Raw genomic sequence first — 26,681 nt, forward strand, 5'->3', positions numbered from 1 at the left:
GAATCTACTTATGTACAGAATGACAATTGGAACTTTTCACTTGAAACCGAAAATGTCGTCTTCAAGTGAGGCTTCATAGTCTAGTGATTTCTTGATGTAAAAGCACATGTATCTAAAATTTGCAATTATTAGTGACAATAAATTATGTGATTTTCTATACCACATTCTTACGCTCTGCTATCCAGCACATCCTTTTGGAATGCCATAGTTACATTATGATCATCAAACCTGAACCACTACAAAGATATATTAGACTTTTGCCATCCGAGCTAGTCATTGAGTACTATACTTGCCTCATCACGACTCTTTGTATACATTGTATAATGTCCTGTATCCATCTTGCCTTGGTGATTGATAACAGCAAATAAGGTATAAAGGTTCGAGACATCACGTTGGCTGTGACAGGCATGCAATGTAAGTATCTTGTCGTACATTTGCAACAACCTCTTTTTACCTAACATCCTTCTTCTTTTCCTTGTACTGCGCAGTGTAGGGTGTCATATCCAAATCCACAGGAAATTTAATCTTTGTCTCGATCTTGCTAGCAGAAGCTCGATGTTCAAAGCGCTGTAGTTATCTAGATAAGTATTAAGAAATCCAAAAGTTACATAGCTCTACTTACTTTCAGCTGAAAGCTGAGGACGGGCGGTAGCCGCTTTATTGACAGTTGCTTTGTTGCCTCCTAAACCCCGAGTCAGATCCATCCAGGAGAAGTAAAGCGTTGCAAAGACATACCTGGAACGTATTTCCGCACTTTCCGCAACTGTATACGTTTGGACCTAACTTTTCTGGCTGCGTGTATCTGTCGAGGCAGTCCATTAATGTGTTGCCCTTGGACCTTCGAGCAGAATTAGCAGCAGAAAATTCCTGGCCATCCTTTTCGGTTTTAGACCATGCATTTAATGTACTTGCGTTGCCCGTTGATTGTAACGGAGTCACTTTCTTTTTCTTTTCTGATGGACGTAAATCGAGGCTGATATCTAGCATAGGATCGACAGTTGTCGTGACATTGCCGCATCGAAGGCATGTAACGTTGGATTGCAGTAAACCAGCAAATGTTTTGTGGATTACACATTTACAATCGTTCATTGTGTGCCCTTCCATTGGATCAGTATGGTATCTTTTTAAATCTTTCATATCTCACAGACAAACCTTCGCATCCGGTGTGAATATTGTTTAATGCACTTATGAAGAACTCGTGCGCATCCTGCTGCGCGTAACCGGCCAGTTCCTTTACACTCATCCACATTGTATACAGAAAACTGCAAGGCCCATACGGTTCTTTCCGGCCAGAGTAGAACTGCATCGCATTAGCATATCGAAAACAGCGTGGTCCTCAATCGACTTGAGCTCACCTCGGTGAACAAATTGCACATTTCACAACAGAGACAGTGCTTTATCTGGCACCGCAGTTGATTATGCTGGTCGCTCAAAAAATATGCCTTGAGCAAAGGGTTGTGTATGAAGCTTTGCAGTATGACATTCATGAAGCAAGTATTGCCCATGTTGCACAGCCCACGGATGCCCTGGCACGAAGCGACCACAGAGTTATTGATGATTGTAGTTATTTCCTGGCTTGACGGCTCCCAGCTGGAAGCGGCTGTCCTGGGTTTCTTCCTCCGAGCACCTTCTATACGTAACGATCCAGCTTATGTAACGACGATACACCATCCGTACCAGCACTTACTCGTTTCGGACATGAGCCATTCTTGTCGCAAAATACGATCACAAAGCTCTGCATCGTAGACATAGTCGCCGCATTGATTGCAGTACAAAGTCCTGCGTCCAAAATCCATCGCTTTACAAAAAGTCAGAACGGTTTCAAGATGGGGCAATGTAAAAAAACGTTACCAAAATGATGCTGTTTCTCCTTCATGTGTTGTCGCATATGTCCCTTTTGCCAACATCCCATGTATACGCAGTGCAAGCAAACATGTAATCGGGATAGAGGATCAGAGCAGGTCGTGCATTGAGGCAATGGTAACTTAATCCCATCATTGAGGTCCCATCCAAATACAGTAATCCACACTTTTCCGGTTACCTGTTTATGCTTTCGCTTCTTGCCGTTTTGTGGAAAATTTGACTGTCGTTTGCTCTTCTGCCAGGTCAATGAATATCGTACAAGCGCCTGGTAATTGGCAAAGAGATCACAGCGATCGTCGTCGTCTAGCAACACAGAGTCAAGCTCACTCAGAAGCTGTTGACGTTGCTTTTTGTATTGCTCCAGGTGGGAGCAGCCTGCTGTCACCAGGTGGTTGTGCTTCTCGGTATATTTAGGTGGATTGTCTGTCGAGTGCAGAACATTGTAAACAGTTGGCCGAGTTAGCTGGTCGTACGCTGACGACGACGGAAACCCGTCAGCAAAAGTTGGCGATGACGGCGATGACAATGGTGACAACGGCGAGTCAGCGAGTTCAAACGACTGCTGTTCGGGTGAAGCGACTGACATTGCTGCAGAGGTGCGATCGTGTTTGTGTGCGTGTGTGCTGCTTCGACGGAGGGGTTAAGCGTAGGGCAAAAGGGAGCGGAGGTGGTGTCTCTCTTAAAGTCACCGCACGGGGCACTTTGACTTTTTCGTGTGCAACGTACACCAAATGGGCTATATTTACAAGAGTAGTATTATGAATGTACACTCATAAGCTCTTCTACAACTTTACATAGGTCTTCTACACTTTTTTCTAGGGGACGACCTCCGTTACGGCCGTCTACAACCATTTGCATTTGCTGAGGCGTCAGGTCTAGGAAGCTTTCGATCAAGTCGCCGTCGATAAAATGCCTGCTGTTGTCTTCACCCGTCGGTAGTGAGATGTTTCGCCACCTTGAATATTTGCGATTAGTCTTGATATCCAACATTTAGGTTTTACAATCGCTTACTCTGCGTGACTTAGGTCGCCGACGGCCGGTACTATCCTATTCATATTGTCTTGCATCTGTGACAGTAACTTGTACAAGTCAGCGGTCAGATCAGCGATGACGCCTATGGACCCGTTGGCTGAGCAGAAAACCAGGGATGGTGCTACAGATCGGCCCACGTTTTCCGTCGTTGTTGTGCCCAAGGATCCTACAACGACCTTGTTAATTTATATACATTTCACTCTTATCCCTCTTCCGCCCTGGATTTTCTCAATACTTGCCACGTCTGAAGCGTACTATTCTGTCACCAAAATTCCATTGGCCAACAATCTCCAGCGCCTCGTCCAGTTCTTTCTCTTTGTCGGCAGGCTTCAGCTCGAACAAAAGCAGATTGCCACTCTCTTCGCCACCTATGTAAAGGTTATTCCCCAAAGCCGCCACGGCGGTTATCTCCTTGCGCTCGAAATCCCGTCCAACTTGGTGCAATACTTGTTTTTGAGGATCATATCGAAAAGTTCCCAGAGAAGATACCAAGTCGCCTGCAGCGATAACATCCTTGTCGACGGCCAAGGTTTTGCAGTAGCTTGGTAAACTGTGTGAGCAAACCATCTTTAGATTCCCGTTGCCTTCAGCGTCCCAAGTCCATTCGTAAAGACATAGCTGTAAAGCAAACGTTAATTGAATTGAAGTAAGCAAACTCTGCGCAGATTTTCTTACAGTGGAACCAATGCTAGCGACTATTTTGCCCTGGAAAGGTGTGACACAATCTACCATACTCTTGGTTCTAACCTGTCCCACCACCTTGAGTCTGCGTTCTGGTGTTACACTAATGACAATTATGCGACCAGTTGCTTTCGTCTCAAATTCGCTGTTCGGACTACCAGTGCCCAGCACGTAGTATTCGTTGCCATCAACGTCTAGAACGGCGCTTGTCATGGTCAATATATGTTCTAGATATTTCAGGTATATTCGATCGAGAACTAGAAAGATAAAAACATTAGACACTTTTTTTATAGTTTTCATTTCTTCCATTAATATCGCTTACTCTGGAAGCTCTGGTCGTCTTGGAGCACAATGGCGCTAGTTATGTCGTTTGGTCTAGGTGATGGACCCGCGGAAAAGTTGCTGGTTAGAATCGCAAAGGTTCGAGATGGCTCTTGATGTACTATTTGCAATGGCATGTCGATGGAGGGTATCTTGGATATATGCAATTTTTGGATTTCTTCCATTTGACCAATGACGAGTGAATCTTTAGTAACTAGGGCGACAGCGTCCGGGAATGCTGCGCTATTGAACGATGTCACATATCGGACATCCTGCGGTACTGGTAGTTAGCAGGCAATCTTTTTCCGCCGCAGCATTTTTGCATACCTTGACATTAACATTCGAGTAGATAAGTTTGCGGTTGCGGCTATGTATTACGCTCGGTTTATCAGAGGCTGCAAAGACGTGCATGGTATCGTTTGAAAAGAAAATGCCTAACGATATAGGCATTTTACCGAGGAAAGACCGCTTTTTATCCCAGAGTCGACCGTTAATATCGTCGAGCTTGAAGTTGTAAAATCCACCATCACCTATACAAGTACCATCTTAGTATACCTATTTTCTTCCAGATAGTATCGATCAACGGTTACCCATAGCCACGAGGAGATATGATATTCCTTCAAATTTTGCCATCAGGAGCGATCTCGGAACTGCAACACCTGATAGATTTTCTGCAGCAAGCACTTGAAGTGATGGCCACGCCAACAGCCGTACTCCTATTTTCTTCCAAACACCCACAGCTACCACTGAAGTTTCGGGATCGCGAGGGGAGTTGGATGGTGTGATATCAATGCAGGATACATCGTATCTCAGCTTGGTTGTTCTGGTTCGAAATTAATGATTAGAAAACGATCTCTCAAAAATGGGATATTTAACCTACCCAGCTTCTTGTATCTTCTTGCCGCCCGGAAATGCGAGAGCTATCAATCTTCCGAAGCCCAAAGATATAACACATTGCGATGCATTGAGGGCTGCAACGACAATTTTTGATCCATCCGGTGGTTGCCAGACATCCAGCAGTTTACCGTGCACGCCAACTTCCATTAAAATGACGCACCTGTCTGTGATCTGCACAATTCCAGCGTTCAAGACGTTTCCAGTTGCTAGCGTCCGTTCATTTAAGGCAAACGCAGAGTAGGTATCAAGCTGGATCATCTCGCTATCATGCAATTGGAGCACCCGGGTCTCGTTGATGAAAGAAAATACAAGAACGTCGTCGTAGCTGCAAAAGAATTGGTGGTGAGCAACTGCCTCGTCTTGATTTCTTGTTTTCCAACGATCTCTTTACCTCGATCCGAAGTATGGCCGGAGCGTATAAATGCCTAAAACACCACCTATCTCACTTGTCGCAAGCTCGTTCAATCCAACACCGTGACGGATAATGCGAGGTGCAGCGTCGTATCCAAATCCGGAGCATGTAATAAGCTGTCGCAGTGCAATTTATTAGCAAAATATACACCCTCTGCAGTGTAAAAGAGAAAATGCACTGCGAACCTGCTTATCCACATCGGCATTGTAAAAATCATGCACGGGTGCTAAGTTGGGATACTCTTCCACGACTTTGAGGACATTGTCCATATTATTGACACTGCAGTTCCGTATATGCACTACTTGACAATCACCAAAGGAAGAACCGACGTAGATGACATCGTTGTCGAGACATGCCAATGATGAGGGAATCGATACCTTTTCCACCGCAGGCATCAGTACAGAGTTTGAGAAACATAAGAATGCATAAATCACCTTTCCCAGCTTGACAATGCTCATAGATTCCACGTAACGGCCAGAGACGACAAGATTAAGAAGGAACAACCCTCCATAATTGCAATCTCCCAATAGTATTCGAGTGCCGTCCTCTGTTAGCATTGTGAAACTAGATACAGATGTTAGTATTTCATCATCATCATCGTGGAACCTAAGCAAACAGAACCAACCAGCTGACAGCACAGCCTTTGTTGCTGATCGCCTTTGCCTTGCGTCCAGGACTTAAATATCGAATGGTAGAACGACCGATAAGAACGACTCCTCCTAACGGCAGAGGCAATGAAATAAGAGTCGTATCGCCGTCGGCAGGTGAGAGGTCCTCTATGAGTTTGGAAGACGGCTCGAATTCCCTGTTTTCGGGATTAAGCACAAAAGTTTCCACCAGCCTTCGGCTTTCGTAATTATCGTAGAGTACAGCTAACGTGGGCTGCGTGGTGCCATGAAGGAAAGTCATATTAACAATGCGGTTGTATCCTAGTCTGAATGAATGAACGTCTCCATGTCAACAGCGTTGATTTCCTTTTTCGTCTTGTTTTCAAGATGTCCTTACGATAAGTCAATCTGTGGTTGCACAGTTCCATGGAATCCACGCCGTAAATGTTCTATGTGGGGTCCATTCCGCAGGTACATTTCTTTGAGCGCTCGTTGTGTGAATGCCTCGGATGTGACGATAGAAATCAGGCATTCGTTTATTCGTACAGCAAAGTACTGGCTCGTTGGATCCAGGCAACCAAGCAAATCGCCGAGACGGAACGGTGGGCCCGTAGGCATGATCTCACCGCTTGCTTCAGTCAGGATTTGCCTCGACCTTTCAGAGAAAGTCAGAATGCAGAATTTGCGGCGTGTAGTCATTATGAAAATGGATGCCTTGTCGCGACCCTATATATAAACATTTAAGTTTTTTCGATTTCTGACATATTCCATTGTTTTACAACAAATGGGGGAAATTATCGTCGTACTCGAGGTTTATACTCCTCCATTGCCCTGATCGAGCCATTGATGTTGAATTCGAGCGTGGGTTTCAGACCGTCCGGTTCCAACGTATAAATCTCGATACGCGTGTTGCGACTGGCAGGGCGTTCCAAAGGGATCAGTAACAAAGAACTTTAAACTTCACTGCAAATGCCTAGTTACCCCAGGATCAAGTTTGTTTCGTCGCGAGCTGTGAACGAAGCCCTGAGAGCGAACTGCGTAGCTGTTGGTTTCTGCGCCGTAACAACATATTTGTATAAAGTCATGTCGCGCGCGCGCGAAAGGGAGAAGAGTGATCGCGGGCAGACAGGCAAGTCGATTTTGATGCCGCGGAGTCCCCCCTTCCACGGTACCGCTATTTTCATGCTTGCCTCCTATGGTAATTAGCGCTGCGCTTAAGTATGTCGAACAAAGATTACCCATCATTGTGCTCAAAACTAGGCCTTTGTATTGGTTATTCTAGACATAATAAAATAGATAGCTATGAATTCATTGTCATACACTATTGTTATAGATTTGTTTTTGTTCCGAAGAGGCAAAGTATGGATGTGCCTGCATCGTTGATGACTGCTGTGTTAAGAAGACACAATAAGAATGGTGCCTTATTCCTCATTCGACTTATATGATTATACACATGGGTAGCTTGAATTATCCAAATAATTAAGCATGATCACATTTAAGGAGATGATCTACCATTGCTCATTACGCCGACGATGAAAATTACTATAGAGTCAGCAAGAGGTCTGTTACTGTCTCCTCGTCCTTGAAAACAAATGATAGATAATGCCCCACCTCGCACCGTTCATGGATGTGTAGACTTTAATTTCAAGGCGGCAGCTCAACTATCATTATTGCGATAACGCGAGACTTGGGTTGCTGAAATTCAAACAGCCTGGGAAAGTTCCGATCATTTGTAGCGTTTCAATACTACGAGAACAGATAGAGATAGAGATAGAAATAGAGAGAAAGATTTATTCTTCCTAGAACTGCTCAGGTTCGTCAGAAAACGGCTCATCCTGACTATACAAGAAAAGCTGGAGAGGTTCGTGAGTCGAAGATTGGCCTAGTCGGTCTCGCGCATCAACAGCATCCTGCTCTTCAACCTCTTGTGCTGCGTTGAGCACCAGGAACCCATTGTCCAAGTTGCATTTGAGGATTTCTGCAGTGGAAATGCCGGACGGGTCCGAGACAGAATATAGGAAACTGATGTTTCTGTGTGTTGATATTTCAGAGCTGTTATCGTAATCATAGTCAAAATCGTGTCTGTGGTCGCTGTTAAGGGTCAAAAACGGTTGAGGGGACATGGTGATATGCGAGAATAGAGAACAAAGTACAGAAACAGGGCGGGAGGAGGACAAGGGACGGCGAAAAGGCAAAAAAAAAAAGAGAAAAAAGGACACCTTTCCAGCATCTTCCAACCCATCGCTTAAAATAAAGATGAGCCAATGTGCGGGTACACTAGTGAAATCACATGAAAAGTGCGGAATGCGTCCGAAAAGACGCCATCTTCCCTGCAATAATATGAGGCAAGCACCCGTCGACGATAGTGCTACCTGCAATTCCATAAACGGAATGAAGTAGGATACAGTTCCTGATAACATCAACATTATCATGACGGCGTAAATAGAGCAGATCAAGTATTATGCGTATGTACATGTAATTGTTGTCTCTGTAGCAACGTGTTCCATGCCAAGCCGAAACACATATTGAACGTATTGTTTGCGATAAAAAAAGCAAACATACAAATATCAGATGAATTGTTTTTCTTCCCCGCGTTTCCATTTCTGTGCTCTGAATTCTCCTAGAAGGATGGTATGTATATGCCAACATCAGACCGTCGCTGAATTTTTTGTATATCAATGCGACACCGGGTATTTTTGTAAACTAACAGATGCTAGATCAAACAGTGGTTTATCCTACTGAAACTGCTTTATCCAATGTGATTAAAAAGAAAGACAGAGAGAATGTGCAGGGTGATGCTAATAGCCCAAAACGTATTGTTGCCGCCAATTCAAAATACAAGTGAAGGTCTAAGCGGCTTCACTCCTGTTCCATTCCCCGCGTTTGATGGGTGGATAAGTTTATAATTTGAGCAAAAAATGCTCCTCATTTGTGGATACGACGATGTAGTAGCTCATTGGTGCTCTGTCTCATCCGATCCTTATATAACAACAAATTTACATTACAAAAAGACGTTTACAACTTGTATATTTCCTTTCTCTCGCTAGCTCCTCTTTTGCTTAAACGATGGTAAAGTTGGTTTCCAATGCAACCACTCTTTTCTTGATCTCGCTTGCTGCTTTGACGCAAGGTAAGAAATGCGCGTGCGTGTTTCCATCTGATGATATATAGCTCACATGCTTCTTACTTGTCAAAGCGCAAAAGCAATCAGGCTCTCAATCCCACGCCGAATGCAGCAAGGATGTCACGGGTACCGGCCAAGGAGATCTTGATGTTATCAAGACCTGCAAGACATTTACGGGAAATATTCTCATGGAGAAGAGCCCCGTCGGTCAGCTTACGCTGGAAGGTGTTGAAGAAATGACAGGTGACTTGATCATCAAGAGCAGCGACGCTCTACATACCTTCAGTGCTCCGAATCTCAAGAAAGTCGGCGGGCAACTTTCAATCATTGATAACACGCAGCTTGAAAAGCTTGATATGCCATCGCTCACTGAAGTCAAGAACTTGACGCTTTCTGTACTTCCCGTTTTAGACCAGATCCAATTCCCTGCGGGACTTTCCAAGGTTGATGATATGCGTATCGAAGACGTCAAGGCAGCCTCTATCGAAGGTCTGCAGATGGAGAGCCTAAACTCTTTCACGTTGGCTCAGAACAATTATATGAAGAAGTTTGATTTCCCTGCCAAGGAGCTCAAGGGCAAACTGTACGTTGCCGGTAACGGTCATGAAATGAATTTTGAGGTATTTGGGGATGAATTCTTTGTTGTAGAGCAGCCATGTCTAACAAGTTCCTTGGATTGCAGGCCAAGCAACTCGTATCCATCCAGAGCGCTACATTCCGCGACCTAGGCGAAATCAATCTTCCCGCCCTTGCTCACGTGACGTCAGATATCTCCTTCCACCAAAATGGATTCTCCAAGCTGGAATTGGATAGCATTGAAGATATTGGCGGTACTTTGGCCATTGAAAACAACGATCACTTGAGCGAGACATCTTTCAAGGCACTCAACCTCATTCACGGTGCTCTTTCCGTTGGTAACAACACCGCGCTGACGACCCTGGGAGGATATCCCAAGCTTGGTGCTGTCCACGGCACAGTTGATCTCGCTGGCAGCTTCGACTCTTACGATTTTCCTGTATTGCAAGATATCCGTGGAGGCATGCGTGTCCAGACAACAAGCAACCAGTTCCCATGCCCGGAAGTTGAGAAGAAGCTAAAGATGACTAGCGTTGTCAAGGGCAATGTCTGGAGCTGCAAGTCTGGTATGGATGCTAGCAAGATGGAGCCGACGATCGGCCAGGGCTCTGGAGGCGATGGTAGTGCTCCTTCCATGGACAAGTCTGGCAAGCCTTCATCGAACAGCAAGTCTGGCCAGGCCAATTCTGCTGCAGCTGGTCTCAGCGGATCGCTTTCCTTAGTTCTCGCAGGCATTGTTCTTGCTTTAGGATTCTAATATGGCGTAAGCATATGCAGCTGAGCCATCTTGTGAATTCTGATCTTTGACGTGTGTGCGCGATTACAAATAATAATGTTGATTTTTTTTACGTATGCAAACATGATCATCATTCTTCAGCAGTGCCGCACTTTTTGAGCGCGCTTTAGAATTACTGATGAATTAATCCTTTCTATTGAATGATAGGCGGTTCAAGGAGAGCATTACATACATAGAGTTGTGTATGTCTAGTAGTACTGTACTCTTAAATTTCCACACTTCATTTCTCGCCGTTTGGACGGTACGTGCATTTGCACAGTCAAAACTTTAAAAGTATGCGAATGCTGCGCCACCTATCCGAAAACAAGGTTTTTGGCTCGTCCGTGTGGGTGTAATCAAAACATCTGTAATTTACGCAAAACGTCGTGATCCATACGTAACATGTTGCACACACAAGCGCAAGATTTCTACGTAGGTTTGTGTAACTATGCAGAGAGACATGTATATCGTAAATGCCTAAACAAAAGATCTTCTATTGTATTCACGTCGCACTGCATACGTGTTTGCCGCGGTCAAGTCCAGATTCGGAAACTGGCCTGCTTTGTGTGTCTGTATTATGGATATGGCTGGAGTGGGATCAGCCGAGGGTCCGTGTTGTTGTTGTGTATAACCGGAGGTTTGGGTATTGTATTTCGGAGTGCCGACGTTCTGGTGGGGATTGCACCATTTTGTCCCTTTCTAAGCTAATGCCAAATCGATTTTTTAAGATCCCTTTTTATTTGTCATTAAATGTTGATATGCATCCCCTGCTGCCGACGGCTGCTGTCAATAGTATAATGAAAAGTGTGCGTTGCTAGGAAAATAATAGTACCACCTGCAGCTGACACTACTGTACATTTAAATCAAGGAATTCGAGGGGGTCTGATCTCATGGGAGGGCCCCGTTGTGATCCAATGATATTCTATGGACCTTCCAAAGTTGACTCATTGCCTGTTAATCGTTCGGTCCCTGAGTCCTGATGTATATCACAAGGACACGTGCATCCTCGCGGCTGCCCGCAGCAGCCTGGACTGCAATCATACATAAAGGGACGGGAATCCCCAAGGCGCTTCCGGAACCCTTCTTCTTCTTTTCTTTTCTTTCTTCCTTCCTTTTTGTATTTAGCCCCCCTAGACGCCACGGTGTGTGAGCGCGCATTACCTTTCTGTTTCTCTCTCTATAGACTCACACCGCCCCCATGGATCCGCAAGATATTCTTGGTAAAAGCTACACCGAAAGCATCCACAGCAGTTTGCGTGCAAGCATCGATCCTGCTCTGGATACAGACGACGAATCAATCGATCGAACAAGACGGCATTCAGTCACAAGTATTCCAAGATATCCATCGAGCTACCATACTTCCATGGCGCCCTCTGCATCGAATCTGTCCGTAAAAAGACCCTCCATGACGGAGAACATGACCAATTTTGATACCCATATGCTCTCTCGAACAACCACTGCTACATCGAACAATGAAGGACTCCCACCAGAATACCCAGAAAGCGTATATACGCAGAACGATGACTCACCGACACCGTTGCCCAAAATGCAAATGTTCATTATCTGCATTATCCTTTTCAGCGAGCCCCTGACATCCACGATCTTACTCCCATTCATTTATTTCATGGTAAGACTTGCCTGACTGACTAACTTATAAGTACTATGGTTACTAATCAATTATATGTAACATTTCTTCTTCCTCTTGATTTATACTCCCCATCAGTTGAAGGATTTCAAGCTTTCTGACGACGAGAAGGAGATTGGGTTGTATGCCGGATGGATTAGTAAGTCGCTGAAAAAAATTGATGCAGCCAAATGCGCAATCCCATTCAAATAAGCATGACATTTTTTAGCTTCGATGTTTTTCTTGGCTCAGTTTTGTACGGCCATGATGTGGGGCAGACTTTCAGACCGTCACGGTCGCCGCCCGATATTGCTTACTGGACTTATTGGTAACACGATATCGGCTATAGCTTTTGGTCTGAGCAAGAATCTCTGGTGGGCTATCGGCACCCGAACCTTCTGCGGCATCATGAATGGTATTATACTGTCGTCGGGCTTTCCGACTAAGGGGTTGGAGCACACAGCAGCTGACTGTTTCCGTCACGTATTGTAGGTAACGCCGCTGTCGCCCGCAGCGCTCTCGCCGAGCTGGCGGATGCAACCAACAGAGCACAGGCGTTCTCGCTGTTCGGCTTTTGCTGGGGTATTGGCATGATCGGTAAGATTATCTATAAGCTCCTGTTGCTATGCTGCCGGTCGTACTAATAAATTTTATCAACTATATCTGAACGCTCATAAATAGCTGGACCAACCATCGGTACGTATGCATATGTATCATTCATAGTGCTCTGTGTATACTAATGAATCATGAATAAAAAGGCGGATATCTTTGCAAACCGGCGGAACAGTTCCCGAGCTTGTTTGGAGACAATGAGTTCCTCAAGGGATATCCATACTTTTTGCCCTGCTTCGTGGCATCCATAGGTTCCATGGTGGGCTTTGTCATTGGCTTTTTCTGTCTCAAGGAAACCAATCCGGCCGTGTTGGAGCGCAAACGTTCCGGAAAGGCCTACAAGTACTATTCAGGCACTGAAGTCGAGGAAACAAGATCGTTGCTTCGCTCGTCCACGCACGTCTCTGTCCGTGCTGGAGAAACGCCGGCAGAGTCGGAGGAAGAGTCTAAGGCCGCTTTCAAGCTCTCAAATGCAAGCAAAATGACAATTGCAGCTTACGCGTAAGTGAAAAGAATATGGTGGGAAGTAATATAATTTGCTTACGGATAAAACCAATGTGCGTCGCTGCAGCGTGTGGGCATTCCATGCAATGATTCTGGATGAAGTATTACCTCTCTATTTCTCTGCGCCATCCTACGCCGGTGGACTTGGTTCCAACTCCCAAGAGTTCGCCAAAGCACTTGCTATTGGCGGTATCCAGCAACTATTCTGCCAGTTCTACTTGTATCCAAAGATCAACCAATATCTGCCAACAGTCACTATGGCCCGCATTGCTGGCTACCTGTTTGTACCTGTGTATATCCTCTTCCCTGAACTCAGTACGCTCAAGGCTTGGCTGCTCTTCCACGCGGCACAGACAACCAGCTCTTCGGTTTATCTAATCTTCCAAAGCGCCTACATGTGTCTGATATTTATTCGCTTCTTTGCAAACTGCTTGTCGATTACTAGTCTAATGATCATGGCAAGTATCAATAATGGGAAATCGACGTTGTCATGTGTCAAATATGCTGATATTGTACCGTTATTTCCTCAGGTCACTAATTCAGCGGATCCACGACACTTGGGCGTCGTTAATGGTATTCTTCAATCGTGTCTCGCTCTCGTGCGTGCCTTTGGTAAGTGCAAACATTAATCGCACGTTAGCTTGTCTATGGAGTGAAACTAACCGGTAACTGGAATGGTATCTAGCACCAACTATCGGTGGCACGCTATGGTCATACTCGCTCACAGCAGGACTTCCTTTCCCATTCGATCATCACCTTGTATACTATCTGATCGTTGCCATGGCCTTCCTAAACTTATTCCAGCTATATCGCATACCAGAATCCTTGTCCATCGGTGGCCGCAAGACACAACAACAAAAAATATCCCATGTATAGAAAATTTTTGCTGTTTGTTTTGTTCTTTTCTTTCTAATAATGCATGAAATGAATTATCAGCATACTTATTTCGTAATAATCAAATCCTTTTCTGGAGATTAAAAAAGATGAGCTTCTTGTCGGTTGATCATCAATCCCCGCGCGCGCGCGCAATCTTGACTCATTTGAAAGTTTTGGGACTACCACCAACCACTTTCTTTTTTCTGACTAGAACCATGTCGCTTAAATTAAGGCCTACCCTGGAAGAAGTACAACAGATCGTCGCTGGCGGGCAAGGAAACACCATTCCTATATACGCAGAATTCGAAGCCGATTACTTGACCCCTGTTTCCGCGTACCTCAAAGTAGCCGACCGATGCGATTATTCATTCCTGTTTGAATCCGTTGCAGGTGGCGAGAACATTGGCCGTTATTCGTTTATTGGAGCCGGTAAAAAATTGTGTGAGACGTGCAGTGTGGGACCTTAAGATTTTGACATTGGGTAATAATAGATCCCTACAAGATTGTCAAGGTCGGCCCGAACGAAGCTGTCAAAGGCGATCCCTTGAAAGCTGTAGAAAAGGAACTCGAACACATCAAATACGTCAAAGTACCTGGATTACCATCATTTACTGGTCAGTTTTAAAAATGAATATTGAGTAACGACAAAGCTCATGTATGAATTACCTAGGTGGTGCCGTCGGTTACATCGGATTCGATTGTTTCCAGTACTTTGAACCGAGCATTAAAGGCGAATTAGACGATCCACTCAATATTCCTGACGCGATCTTCATGCTTTGCGATACCATTGTCGTGTTTGACCGTGTAAGACACGTTGCAAACGTCGTATCACACTTTCGAAGCGACGTTACAGATCCCGAAGCAGTAAAGAAAGAGTACCTAAAGGCAGTCGAGGAGATTGAATGCACAATGACCTTACTGAACGAACCGCAAATACCTTCTGTCCCGCAGCCGCCCATTGAATTGGGCCAAAAAGCAACGTCGAATGTCGGCAAAGAAGGTTACGAAGATTTTGTCACCAAATTGAAGCATCACATCAAGGAAGGCGACATTTTCCAGGCTGTACCGTCCCAGCGTCTCGCACGTCCAACCTCACTCCACCCATTCAACGTTTACCGCCACTTGCGTTCGCTTAACCCCTCGCCTTACATGTTTTACGTCAACTTGAAAGAGTTTACCGTCGTTGGTGCTTCGCCGGAAATGCTCACCAAGGTGCAGGACCGTGTCGCGTATACTCACCCGATTGCTGGTACTCGCAAGCGAGGAAAGACCCCAGAGGAGGACGAAGCTTTGGCAAAGGACCTGCTTGCAGATCCCAAGGAGCGTGCCGAACACGTCATGTTGGTGGATCTCGGTAGAAATGATATCAACCGCGTATGCAAACCCGAATCTGTAAAGGTCGACAAACTCATGCAGATCGAATATTACTCTCACGTGATGCACATTGTCTCAAACGTGTCTGGCACATTGCGTGACGACAAGACACCTTTCGATGCGTTCCGCGCTATCTTCCCTGCAGGCACTGTTTCTGGTGCACCAAAGATCAGAGCCGTGGAACTCATTCGGGGATTGGAGAAGCAAAAACGTGGTGTCTATGCTGGGTAAGCACATACTCTTTCTTTCTTGTATTTTCATCCATGTATAGTATATTGAACTAATTGTTGCATGACAGTGCCGTAGGTCACTTTGACTACTCGGGAGATCTTGATACTTGCATTGCTATCCGAACAATGGTGTTCAAGGACGGTGTAGCATACTTGCAAGGTAACATTGCAATATAGTGGACTGGGTTAGGAGTGTATTTACAAGTATTGATTCGTTGGTTGCTTTTTATAGCCGGTGGCGGTATTGTCTATGACTCTGTAGAAGAAGATGAATATCAGGAAACGATGAACAAGATGGGATCGAATCTGGCCACGCTGGAACAATGTGAACGAAAGATCTGGGAACAACAACAGCAAGAATAGTGGTAAAAATCACTGGTTTTAGTCAATATGACAATCAGCATATCTATTGTACAGTTGTCGTGGTTGTTTGGGAGGTAGCTTTTGGTGCTGCTGCTGGTGCTTGCGGTGAAGTTGGTGCTTGCGGGGGTTGCTGTTGCTCAGATTGTCCGGAAGACGAGGACGAGGATGAGGATGCTTGGTGTTTGATCTGGAACAGTTTAATGTGGGTTCCATTCCAAGGACAATATTCGGTCATGGAAGACACGTATGCCTGTCCCCACAGCATGCTTCTGAACCAGATAACAAGTGCCTCTCCCCATCTAAATTTACGAATGAAAATGGGCTGAGGTGCAGGTAAGATGCCTACAGGTGTGATAGTACGCAAGAGATCAAGCACTTGAGCATCTGAGATAAGCGGCTCCTTTGCGGCCAATGCCTTGACCTCAGGAACCAAATAGTCGACAAGTGCCAAGACTGGTTGCAAAGGCAGGACAGAATGCCATGCGTTGAACTAATAGATTTGTTTTAGCATATAGCGTCTGTAAGTCGCTATCCCACTTACCCATTCTTCTGTTGGCTGGAATCCATGCACTGATCGTGCCACCACGTTGGAAAAGCTTGATCCGACTGATGAAGAACTCTGTTGTCTCTGTGGCGTACTTCTTTGGGCCTGGCTGTTGCTAGTGCCTTCACCATCGCTGTTGCTGCTGGCAGCTGTGACTGTACTTTGCGCAGATTCCGGTTGTTTGCCTTTTGCCTTGTCAGATAAGTTCTCAGTGGTATCTGTAGTTGATCCTTGAGTTTCAGATGCGTCAGTATTTTCTGTTGTTTGCTGTTGCTGTTGTTGCTGCTGTTGCTGCTGTGAGTTTGAGGATAAGCTACGTCGCATCTTTTCTTCCTTCAGCTGTCGAATTCTCTCCAGCTCGGCAACAGCACTTTCCAGAGTCATGTCTCGTAATTTCTCGATCTTTGCCTGACTGCGCACGAGTGCATAAACGAGGTTGATATTGTCTGTGTGGGAAAGGAAGGTGATATCTTTAGTTTACAAAGCATAGTTATTTGAATCGCAATGCTTAAACTACCTGAATACTGATATTGAATTATGTTACCAATTGCCTCCAAGAGATATCCGACTAGACGATGATTTGCTTCATCTGCGAGTATAAATCCAGGCGCAGACATGGAGCCAAATAACCCAACGAGTTTGCTGGATGACGTGACAGACAGCGATTTCAGATATGGCGAAACGTTAGTGATAGTAAGTATGAGTGCCGGATACAGTGTTGACAGAATTCCTCGCGACGTAGCGATCAACATGTAGATGGACTATTTCAAAAGAAAAAGAAATAAAAGATTAGGAGCCTGAAGTGGGGCACGTTGTCAAAGATACTTGCAGTGATGAGGAAATCAGCATAAGTGCCGTTGAATGCTGGTATTCTGATCGAAGCTGGAAGAGAAGAATGACCATCGAAATATCGGTTCAATTTGACTCCAAATGTCCTGTCAGACGAAAGCGTTTGCAAGATAAAGGCGCACATGCGGACTAACCCGACCTGAGCTACCATGCAGTGTTAGTTTGCAGAATGTGACCTGTGGCAAATAGTGAACGTACCAAGATTCACCTTGTTCTCCATGGCATAGAAGATTAAGACAACCATCAAGTCCAATGCTCTTTCGGTTTCCATCATGTAGTTTCTGAATCTCTTTTGTGGTGTGGGAGAAATAAATATTGTTGTACAAGAATATCCATGGCAACATTTTGCACACTTACAGAGTTGATCTCCAGCAGCTTCCAGAAGAGCATCATCATTTCAACGTGACATCGTACACGTTTGGTTGAACCAGGCAAGTACGTGTTTGTTGCCTGCATGGGGTTGCTGAGGATACGATAGATACCGTCAATGAGGAACTGAAAGTCCTGCGCTCGATGCAGTTTTGAAAGATAATGCCTGAATGCATTGTCAGTATTTTCATCAAAGTCCATGTCGCCGCCCAAAGCATCTTCTGAGCCGCCGGATTGAGCCATCTGTCTCTCTGCCAATGCTTTCTTTTCGGGATCCTGGATAGCAGAAAAGTCTACACCGGAAACGATTTCGTTCGGGGATGCCGATGCTTGCTGATCCAACTGGCGCATGACGCTCGCAACCCTCGGTGAGTGATAATCGAGAATGACGAGAAGAGTACGCAGACATAGGACAACTAGTTGTTCGCGGGTATCGGTGAAGACAATGTGGTTGTAAGGCACACCCCAACCGAGAGGATTGTATTTGCAGGCCGTGTTCAGAAGACTGCACAGGAGTGCCAAGATGGTTTTGCGCTCCGTCTTTGTGACAATAAAATGCAGCCATCGATCCTCCTTCGATAGCACCTGGCTTGGCGGGACGTACATGGAACGGGATAGCAGAACCGTCAACAGGCGCAAGACTTCTATGCGGTTCATATCATTCTCGCGAGACGATGCGATAGGCGATGACGATCCAACACCGGATTCCCAAACAACATAGTTGACACGACTGCCGTCTTCGTTCGTCATGGTCGCAGGTAAAGTAAATCCGGCCAAAAACAGGCACCGTAGAGTCACTGTGGTCCAATAAATCCAATGTTAATTATTTAGGGCATATAGTTTCCAAGGTTATGTGGACTAACGTGACATTAAAACATCGCCTCGCGGTGGAAGGGTATCGTAATGTGGCTGTGTTTTCTATAGCAGGAAAAAGGCTTTTAGAGGATGTCAGGTAGCATTGCTAGGAAACGAACGCAGTACCTGCTGAGACGATCCTTCTTGGGCAGCATTGTTTTCATTGATGGGCTCCGGTGGGCGTTCTACAGATCGAGGCACCCAGAATATCTTATCCTCGTACTCTGCTGAATCAGGAACTTCAAAGATATATGGAATGATCCGAGACAAGACGCGTATGCAGTTTAGCAACTGAGGCAAAGACTGCGGTGTTGCCGGAAAATTGGGCGCATCAATGATTGCACTGATGTGGTTGAGAAGCTGGATGGATTACAACGTCGTTCATTAGCCTCGAGTCTGATAAACCATACAGTCGGTTGGTTGCATATACCTTGTCAATAAGAGTCTCTAGATTTTCTCGGCTGGAATCTCGAGCGCGTCGAATGTCGCTAGCTCCAATCAGCGAGTACACATCGTCTATTGACTCTGGAAGTGTCCAAAACTACAAAATAACATTGTCAGTTTATCTCACAGTTATTGCGAGGACAGGTGAGGTCGTACCAACGACCAATAGTCATCGGCGTTGAACGGAATGTTCTGCAAAGTGGATCGTCGTTTGAGCTTCCCAATTCTATAGTTTTGTCCTAAAGTCTAACCTTTTCTTCAAAGAGTCGAAAGACGCCCTTTCGGAAAGCCAGCTTGCTGTCAGTAGCCCCCATACGTGTTGAACCGCCGAGAAAGAGGCGGGCTGGCGGGTGCTGCTTTCAGTGCCGTAAAGCCGATCCTGAATCACCGCTTTTCCCGCCTGCCTTGTTTGTCACATGTATTGGGGCCCGCACGCCCCGCCCGCTTGGCAAATCCAATCGTTGAGAGACATTCGTCAGTATCTCACATTCAGAACAAAGGGGACGTGTCAAAGGTGATCGTCATGGTGACTCGGATTATGTTCTGGGATACTTTGTCTGAAACGCATGTGAATGTCTTTTACGATCGTTTTCACATGCCAGGGCATTCGGGCTTGAACACCACCGCAAAGGATTCCGTGTTCGTTGGGAGACGTAAACTCTTGTGCCTGGAATAGAAGATGGGCAGCTGCATGGTGAACGGGGTCTGTTACCACAATTTCGGTACAGATAAGCCTCTGTTCAAAAAGCGTCCGTCGGGAGGAAACAAATTTTTTTCTCTTTACTCATTTCACGAGGCATATGTATTGTAGTTGCAACGGGGAGGATTACAGTACCTTGCAACTCTATAATTGTCTCAAGAGTAAAAAAGATCACGCCAGATGGTCCAATTTCCGCAGTTCAAGATTCTAGGGTTTGAAGTGCGTACTGTCATCTGGCGAAAAAAAAAGAGTTGTTTATCAGTAAAGGTTTCTGATGTATGAATAACGTAAATGAAGAAAAGAAAAAAGATTATTCTATCCTATCAAGGAATCGGCTCCGTTGTAACTCTTCTTCTCGTACCATGACTGGCAATCCCGGCAACATAATATCTCTAAGCACAGTTGCTCGTCGTCGAGCTCGGACGACTCGAGAACAGGAGGAAATTTTGGTGAATTTTTTCAACACTGTCACCCAGACGCCAACGAAAGATCAACAGTGCCATGAGCTAGGAACGCTTGTTCATATGCGCGCTGAAAGCGTCTATTATTGGTAAGCAGGCGAGCATAGTAGCACTTTTTGCAAAGTAAACAACGATCTTGTTTTGCGCCTGCTTTTTTGGGGTGATAAGGAAATTTTGATCGTTAAATTCACCACTAATTCATGTTTCTCCCCATTACGCTTCTTCTTCCAACTCCAAGGTTCCAAAATTACAGACAAAAAATGCGACGACGAAGTCAGGATCAGCAAGCAGCCACTTCCAACGGCAGCAACCGCCGAGTATCGGAACGGGTAGCTGATGAGGATACGAGCGATGATCAGCCTACCGTTGCTACTACGGCGACAGACACATCTGCAGAAGAACATCTATCGCAAGATCATCCATCCGAGCAACCGCACGAACGTATTCAAGGAAGGATCACATTCTACTCTACAGATCTCCCACAGCAGCAACCATCTTCGAGTGATCCATCCACAGCAGCAGCCTTTGTGAATCCTTCAATTGCTCCTCTTGCTCCCAGTAATCCACAACCTTTCTACCAATACGCTTCTGCTCCGGAGGAATCTCCTTCTTCTGCACAGTCTGCTTTCACACGTCTACCACCTTTCTCGACCTTGGTGTCATCATCGTTACCTGAAACGCAAACACAACCAGGCGTCATGCACCCTCGTCCATTTACACCTTATCCAACCTACGAAATCCCTCGGCCGAAACCGATCCAGCAGGAATATCAAGAACAACAACAACAGCAGCAGCAACAGCAGCGACAACAATACTTGCAACAGCACCAGCAGCAGCGTACCGGGGCACACGCCCAGCGCACCGTTATCTTGCAACCTCCCGGAACGGCTCGCGTGCCAATCATACCATTTATTTTCCACCATCCAAAATACGGTAGCGAGTCTTGCATACTTGGACAATCGCAGAGATACCAACCAGATGCACAGGAGATGGATTCGTAGAAAACCTATTTCTCCATCCATGGAATCCTGCACATTCACCTAACCATTTTTCTTTGCAGCGACTCCCGCATGATTTCTGACTTAAAAATGGCATCAATTAAAATGAAGCAATACTTGCGTATATATGCTTATACTTTATTTCTCTCCGCAGAGAGCATTTAGTGGGAATGGATTTACAGATTGGATAGCTCTATACGTGGCAGGATGGCTATTATCATCATCGTCGTCATCATCATGCACATCGACAACGCTGCACCGACGCTGTCTCCAGGCAGCATTCCTCATAACCTCTCGATATTCGTCCGTAGCATCTTCTGCGACACCTTCCTCCTCAAGATCACCGCCTTGAAGTCCTGCAGTGCCCATAATTACCCAGCTTACTGAGCCACGTCGCAGCGCATCGCAGTAGTCGGATGGAAAATGATCATTCAGGAAGAATGGGAATATGATTCGGAACAGAATGCGGATGGAATTCTCGTGAATCATGCGTCGTATTACGTGATGGTTGAGCAATCCAGACAAATGGAGGTAAGAAATCGGACGTATAGGTACTGGTTCGTTCGTGCGAGGATTTGGAGGATAAAGGTTAATGTGATAAGCCGAGTCTATAAATACAAGCGTTCCAGGTGGAGTGCTATGTGCAAGACATGCTTTGAGTTACATCATGTTCAGGACTTGAAGAGGAAGAAACTCACTCGTATTCGAGCCAGGATGGAACACGTGTGACAATGTCTAAACATAGTCAATCAGCAACGCCCAATCCTTACAATTATGCAACAGGTTACCGTTATTATATGCGTGATGGAATATTTTGCTGTACATGTGCGGTCCAAAAACTCTGGCAAAATCTGCATCTCCAATCTTTGGATGCCCATAAGTGTATAGACCTCCAAAATGTTCCAGCAAGGGACTTTTTGACTGCACCATCTTAGCAAGGAAGACTGAAGAGAAATACCAACGAGTAAAAAATCAAATAAACATTACAACAAAAAAGAATAAAGTAATGGAACTTACTTGTTCCTAACGCTCCACCCAGAGAATGGCCAGTTATAAATAATCGGCTTTTAGGTCTGATACTTGCATCGCCTGAATCGACGCCGCTGAACCGAGATGGTCGTCGTTCACGAGCTTCGATCAAATCCATGATATGCTTTTCGGCCTGTGCGTACATGCTCTTGGACCGAATATCAATATGTGATCCGATCCAGCTTGTATCCACAGGGTCGGTCACGTGATGGAAGATGTTTAATGTCAAAAATCGTATTATGGAGCCAATTGCCTTGACTGTGGATGCGATCGTTCGATATATTGATACATTTGTCAGCTCAATGTGGAGTGTCGATGAAGGGACTTCAGTCGCTGACTGGTTCATCGACGTTGATTTTCGTGGCGCGGGGTCACCCATCGCATTCCAAAAACCCTTGTGCACCTTGCCCATCGGGCCCCAAGGTCCATTGATAGCCCCCATCTTCATATTAATATTTGTCATGTAGTTTTGTATGTTCATAGGGTTCGTTCTGCATTGATGTTAGACGTTAACAACTATAATTACAGATGACACAGAGTATGGATATTTACCCTCTGAATACTAAAAGTATATCATTGTCTTTCTCGACTATAAACGCACATATATTCTAAAGAACTCTTTAGATCAGTAATTATTATTATAATGTGAAGAAATGGTGCCAACTGCATTACCAAATACGCAATGGGTTTAAATGTATTTGCAACGTCAAAGCCAGTCTTAGTCAATTCATGTTTGATGACGGCAATGTCCTCGTAGACCAGCTTTGATGCTACACTGAGAGTGTATGCTAGTGATCTGGAGTATCTCGGTCTCTGCAACATATTTATCCACGATTTATCTCCTCCAAGGGAATCTGCAGCCATCTTTTTCCTCATCTTAAAAAGATCGCTGTTTTGCAGATGCTTTGTAGGTGGGATGCTTTCGTCAAACAAGTTGAACTTGGGATCCATAGCATTGATGACAGAGAAATCACGTTTCGTCGGGTGCTGCCCCACGAAGCGCCTGAGCACCATCCGTATCATGTGGTCACTCATGAGCAAGAGTATGAACCACACGAAGAAATTGCATCGTATAAATGCTGAAACAATGGGGCCAATGATCTTTGTGTGCGAGATAACCTGAGATATGGGCTTGAGTATCTCGTTGATGGCGTTCAAAAATGAAGTAACCAAGGGAAGACCATGCTTCACGGTCTTGTACCCGAGGAAAATGACGGTCGACAGCACCATGCATAGAACGGAGACGATGAATAGCAGAATGCTCAAAGCTGTCCGATCGTGCGATATAAAGTACACGCCCACTAGAGCAGGTAGCAGAGATATAGAAAACGAGGCTCCAAAGTAAAGACGATTTCGACCTTGACTCATGTCCTCGATGTCGTGTTCATGACATAAGTTGCAAGAGAAAAAGGGAAATAGATAAACAAAAATGGAAGCAGCAGCAGCGCAGGACCACATGGGTTCCCCCCTTTGTACACATATTTATCAGCGTAAGACGTAAGCCGTCCAAACAGACACGGCCTAATAGCAGTGGATCAACAGCACACGGTAGCCATATCTGACATTCTTCAACAACCATCCTCTCCCTTACAAAGTTGGCAACTACGCGCGCGCACTGGACGCGGATCCCTTTTTGCAAATAGTTACTCAAGCCACACAATCCGCATGAATCCCAAAACGCATGGAAACTCACTCAGACTGTTGCTGACCTGCGCAGAAGATGAGCGACGATGAATACGAGGAAGAGGTAGCCACTTTGGCAAATGCCACACACGGACTAATCGCTAAATCTGAGCAATGCATAGTCGGTGGTCGTGCTTATGGACTTTGGCACAGACATGTCATCTGATGCACTTCTCCACGCTGCGCAGACCAAGGCAGAAGCAGTCTTTCTTGTAAGATCAATGTTTTCAAAAGAGCCTTCTGTCGTGTATTTACAGGATGATGTGACAGGGTCTGGGCGGTAACGATGAGACATATTTCCAGCTGGGTGAAAGCGACACCTTTGCCGGGCGTATCGAAGAAGCAGTAGGCACCAGCTTGCTGTTTGAACTTCAAGAGCAAAAAAAGGAACCTAGCAGCAAAGGTGATGCAGGAGGAGGAGGAGGTTAGTAAAATATAATTCAACGCGATGCAGTTTGCGGCTTCTAATTAAGTGCGGATACAGTGCGCATACCCGCTGTTTCAAAGGTACAACCTGAAGAAGAAAGTACAGCACAGCGGCAGAATAGATTGCACGCGAACTATGTATGTTCTGTGCGTCATATTGGGCAGTTTGACAGAATAGCTCTCAGAGAAAAGTCAAAAGACCATCCAACCTTCCTCCAAGACAAGTCAGCGGAGGAATTAGAGCAAGAACACGACCGCACTCTGCAAGAGTTGTACCCTTCCACTGGAGGTTCTCTCAACAAGTAGTAGCCATTTGTACATAGTCCCTTTATTCTATTTCTATTCCATTAAACAGTTTTCCGTAAGATCCAAGCTAGTCAAGATTGACTACATAGCAGAATGTACCAGCCACCCCATCCAGTGCCAAACAGCATTGCAATCACGCAGAGACTCGCCGCCTAACATCAGGTAAGCCGGGGCTTTTGTCAAGTACGTGATTCGAATGCCTCTCATTTTCATTGTTTTGAAATTGCAAAGGGAGATTTAGAGCAACTGATTGCACTCGACGCCATCGGCAGAGACGAAGCTCCTAACCTACGCATCAACTGCACCCAAAAAGTCGCTCTAGAGTCTTTCTTCAATTGTACGACAATTCGTTGCGTCTTCGATAGCCGAAGCCATCTCACACGAATGCTTTTAAGACAATTGGTCTTCCTAAAGAAAAAAACATTTGGCACTGCCAGGCTTAGCACCTCTTTTATATCTTTCTTGTCGCTTTCAAGCGCCGATATGAGTGGAGCTGTCAAGTGAAGAAAAAATTTTTTTTCTAGGTCACACAAACATTGCTTTGTGGATCTATGCAAGCTCAAGTTTTTGTAGGATATTGGAGGCAATGGATCTATAATGCGCGCTAAAGGGGCTATCGGGTTTGGAGACGACGATGGGCTTTCCAGAGTCGGACAGCTCGCAAATATCGCCGTGCAAAGGCACCTGGCCTAGAAGCGGGATGTTCATTTCCTCCGCTTTCTTCACAGCTCCGTCGTGACCAAAAATATGGCTCTCGTGGTTGCAGTTGGGACAGACGAACAGCGACATATTTTGGACCATACCCAGTATCTAACCAGCGCATGTAGATTAGGAAAATTTTTGCTAGAAGATGTCCATGTTCGCGTATACAAACCGGCACATTGACTTTTCTGAACATATTCGTACCCTTCACTGCATCTATCAAAGCGATATCTTGAGGTGTTGAGATGATGACGGCACCTGCACAAAAGAATATAAATGTTCATATGTCTTGTCCATCATACGTGTCAACATTACCATCTACAATTACTTGTTGGCTAATAGTAAGTTGAACGTCCCCTGTGCCCGGTGGCATGTCAATAACCAACAAGTCCAGCTGTCCCCAATCCACCTGATGCAATAGTTGCTGCAATGCTTTCATAACCTGCATTGAAAAACTTTACGCTGAGCATATCTAGACCATCAACTGTTATGTTTATTTTTTCATACCATCAGACCTCTCCAAACAACGGGAGCCTCCTTGTCCACCAGAAAACCCATTGACATGCATTTTACCCCATAATTGGTCAAGGGTATCAGTTTATTGCCTAGCAACGGCAAGTGAGTGTCAGAGACTGAATGTATATTCGTCGAGAAAAATTCGTGCATACCCTTTTCAGTTACTTCGGGTTCACCGTGGAGATTCATCAAGGAAGGTATGGAAGGACCAAAGATATCAGCGTCAAGGATACCAACACGCTTTTTGAGACCAGCTGCAGCCAAGGCGACGTTGACTATGTACAGTTGGTTTAATATGCATAGTTGTATAGACACGTGGCTGCAAGGGCACTTTACCTGCTGTGGTAGACTTTCCCACACCGCCTTTACCGGAAGCGACGGCTACAACCTTCTTGACGCCGGTAATGGGGACTTTCTTTGGGAGACCTCGCTGTGCGCGGGGTATAGTCGGTGCAGGCTTGTGGTTCGGCAATCCCTGCTGGGAGTGATCAATACAATGTCGCGGGACTGTGCAGTGTCATGGCCCGTACCAAAGGATTTTCATGAGCCACTCGACATGTAGTTGAAAATAGGCGCCAGAAAAGCATGAGTGTCGGAATCGAACTTTCTTCGAATGTTCTTATTGACCGAAGACGACAGAACAAAAAAATTAAAAAAAAAGGCATGAAATTATTCTTTCCAATATTCTGTCGACCGCTCTTTTCCTATCCACAAGTCCTTTTTTTTCTGCAGTTGCCGTCAATGACAAATTGTCCTTTCCGGAATTAAAGTTTAGTTGCTTGGACTGTAAATTGGGATATTTTCAGCCGAGCTTCCAACCATTTACTTTGGATTTTACACAGTCCTTTCTTTTTTTCCTTATCTCTCTCTCTTTTTTTTTCTCTCTTTACCTCTGTAAGCTCAGAAAGCTTGTATCCATCAAAGGCG

General features: G+C 45.3%; 11 protein-coding genes across 11 annotated transcripts; 5 read left to right on the plus strand and 6 right to left on the minus strand.

Moving 5' to 3' along the window:
- Positions 1-36: 36 nt before the first annotated feature.
- Positions 37-2,449, minus strand: VTP01DRAFT_8456 (uncharacterized protein; the record flags this gene model as incomplete). Its single annotated transcript, XM_069387579.1, has 11 exons — positions 37-112; positions 172-236; positions 294-396; positions 455-567; positions 623-682; positions 736-1,097; positions 1,153-1,300; positions 1,356-1,630; positions 1,688-1,798; positions 1,852-1,984; positions 2,042-2,449. 11 exons carry the CDS (start codon positions 2,447-2,449, stop codon positions 37-39), a joined length of 1,854 nt encoding a protein of 617 aa, XP_069241334.1.
- A 170-nt stretch (positions 2,450-2,619) lies between these two features.
- On the minus strand, positions 2,620-6,998 carry VTP01DRAFT_8457 (uncharacterized protein; the record flags this gene model as incomplete). The annotated part of the gene is made up of 15 exons (XM_069387580.1): positions 2,620-2,818; positions 2,875-3,061; positions 3,135-3,513; positions 3,571-3,833; positions 3,899-4,169; positions 4,225-4,427; positions 4,488-4,720; positions 4,778-5,119; positions 5,186-5,322; positions 5,392-5,583; positions 5,641-5,770; positions 5,832-6,140; positions 6,212-6,540; positions 6,621-6,729; positions 6,796-6,998. The coding sequence occupies 15 exons, from the start codon at positions 6,996-6,998 to the stop codon at positions 2,620-2,622; spliced, it is 3,486 nt and encodes a 1,161-aa protein (XP_069241335.1).
- A 615-nt stretch (positions 6,999-7,613) lies between these two features.
- On the minus strand, positions 7,614-7,937 carry VTP01DRAFT_8458 (uncharacterized protein; the record flags this gene model as incomplete). The annotated part of the gene is made up of 1 exon (XM_069387581.1): positions 7,614-7,937. One exon carries the CDS (start codon positions 7,935-7,937, stop codon positions 7,614-7,616), a length of 324 nt encoding a protein of 107 aa, XP_069241336.1.
- Positions 7,938-8,880: 943 nt separating this feature from the next.
- Positions 8,881-10,271, plus strand: VTP01DRAFT_8459 (uncharacterized protein; the record flags this gene model as incomplete). The annotated part of the gene is made up of 3 exons (XM_069387582.1): positions 8,881-8,944; positions 9,011-9,558; positions 9,621-10,271. 3 exons carry the CDS (start codon positions 8,881-8,883, stop codon positions 10,269-10,271), a joined length of 1,263 nt encoding a protein of 420 aa, XP_069241337.1.
- Positions 10,272-11,487: 1,216 nt separating this feature from the next.
- Positions 11,488-13,905, plus strand: VTP01DRAFT_8460 (uncharacterized protein; the record flags this gene model as incomplete). The annotated part of the gene is made up of 9 exons (XM_069387584.1): positions 11,488-11,916; positions 12,013-12,073; positions 12,143-12,328; positions 12,406-12,510; positions 12,595-12,609; positions 12,672-13,026; positions 13,097-13,487; positions 13,560-13,641; positions 13,715-13,905. The coding sequence occupies 9 exons, from the start codon at positions 11,488-11,490 to the stop codon at positions 13,903-13,905; spliced, it is 1,815 nt and encodes a 604-aa protein (XP_069241338.1).
- A 215-nt stretch (positions 13,906-14,120) lies between these two features.
- On the plus strand, positions 14,121-15,872 carry VTP01DRAFT_8461 (uncharacterized protein; the record flags this gene model as incomplete). The annotated part of the gene is made up of 5 exons (XM_069387585.1): positions 14,121-14,334; positions 14,397-14,519; positions 14,576-15,506; positions 15,578-15,669; positions 15,742-15,872. The coding sequence occupies 5 exons, from the start codon at positions 14,121-14,123 to the stop codon at positions 15,870-15,872; spliced, it is 1,491 nt and encodes a 496-aa protein (XP_069241339.1).
- Positions 15,873-15,915: 43 nt separating this feature from the next.
- Positions 15,916-19,247, minus strand: VTP01DRAFT_8462 (uncharacterized protein; the record flags this gene model as incomplete). The annotated part of the gene is made up of 11 exons (XM_069387586.1): positions 15,916-16,362; positions 16,414-16,862; positions 16,934-17,177; positions 17,246-17,409; positions 17,464-17,554; positions 17,623-18,431; positions 18,498-18,552; positions 18,616-18,849; positions 18,920-19,030; positions 19,090-19,125; positions 19,185-19,247. 11 exons carry the CDS (start codon positions 19,245-19,247, stop codon positions 15,916-15,918), a joined length of 2,703 nt encoding a protein of 900 aa, XP_069241340.1.
- Positions 19,248-20,354: 1,107 nt separating this feature from the next.
- VTP01DRAFT_8463 (uncharacterized protein) lies at positions 20,355-21,095 on the plus strand (the record flags this gene model as incomplete). The annotated part of the gene is made up of 1 exon (XM_069387587.1): positions 20,355-21,095. One exon carries the CDS (start codon positions 20,355-20,357, stop codon positions 21,093-21,095), a length of 741 nt encoding a protein of 246 aa, XP_069241341.1.
- A 135-nt stretch (positions 21,096-21,230) lies between these two features.
- VTP01DRAFT_8464 (uncharacterized protein) lies at positions 21,231-23,489 on the minus strand (the record flags this gene model as incomplete). Its single annotated transcript, XM_069387588.1, has 6 exons — positions 21,231-21,729; positions 21,791-21,827; positions 21,881-22,036; positions 22,110-22,612; positions 22,674-22,729; positions 22,794-23,489. The coding sequence occupies 6 exons, from the start codon at positions 23,487-23,489 to the stop codon at positions 21,231-21,233; spliced, it is 1,947 nt and encodes a 648-aa protein (XP_069241342.1).
- A 352-nt stretch (positions 23,490-23,841) lies between these two features.
- On the plus strand, positions 23,842-24,536 carry VTP01DRAFT_8465 (uncharacterized protein; the record flags this gene model as incomplete). Its single annotated transcript, XM_069387589.1, has 4 exons — positions 23,842-23,868; positions 23,927-24,016; positions 24,075-24,228; positions 24,289-24,536. 4 exons carry the CDS (start codon positions 23,842-23,844, stop codon positions 24,534-24,536), a joined length of 519 nt encoding a protein of 172 aa, XP_069241343.1.
- A 549-nt stretch (positions 24,537-25,085) lies between these two features.
- VTP01DRAFT_8466 (uncharacterized protein) lies at positions 25,086-26,341 on the minus strand (the record flags this gene model as incomplete). Its single annotated transcript, XM_069387590.1, has 7 exons — positions 25,086-25,346; positions 25,411-25,496; positions 25,554-25,680; positions 25,746-25,843; positions 25,907-26,029; positions 26,091-26,229; positions 26,285-26,341. 7 exons carry the CDS (start codon positions 26,339-26,341, stop codon positions 25,086-25,088), a joined length of 891 nt encoding a protein of 296 aa, XP_069241344.1.
- Between the last annotated feature and the right edge of the window lie 340 nt (positions 26,342-26,681).

This window comes from Rhizomucor pusillus, assembly GCF_041956525.1.
Source record: "Rhizomucor pusillus strain CBS 183.67 unplaced genomic scaffold VTP01scaffold_5, whole genome shotgun sequence".
In the NCBI taxonomy this organism is placed as follows: Eukaryota; Fungi; Mucoromycota; class Mucoromycetes; order Mucorales; family Lichtheimiaceae; genus Rhizomucor; species Rhizomucor pusillus.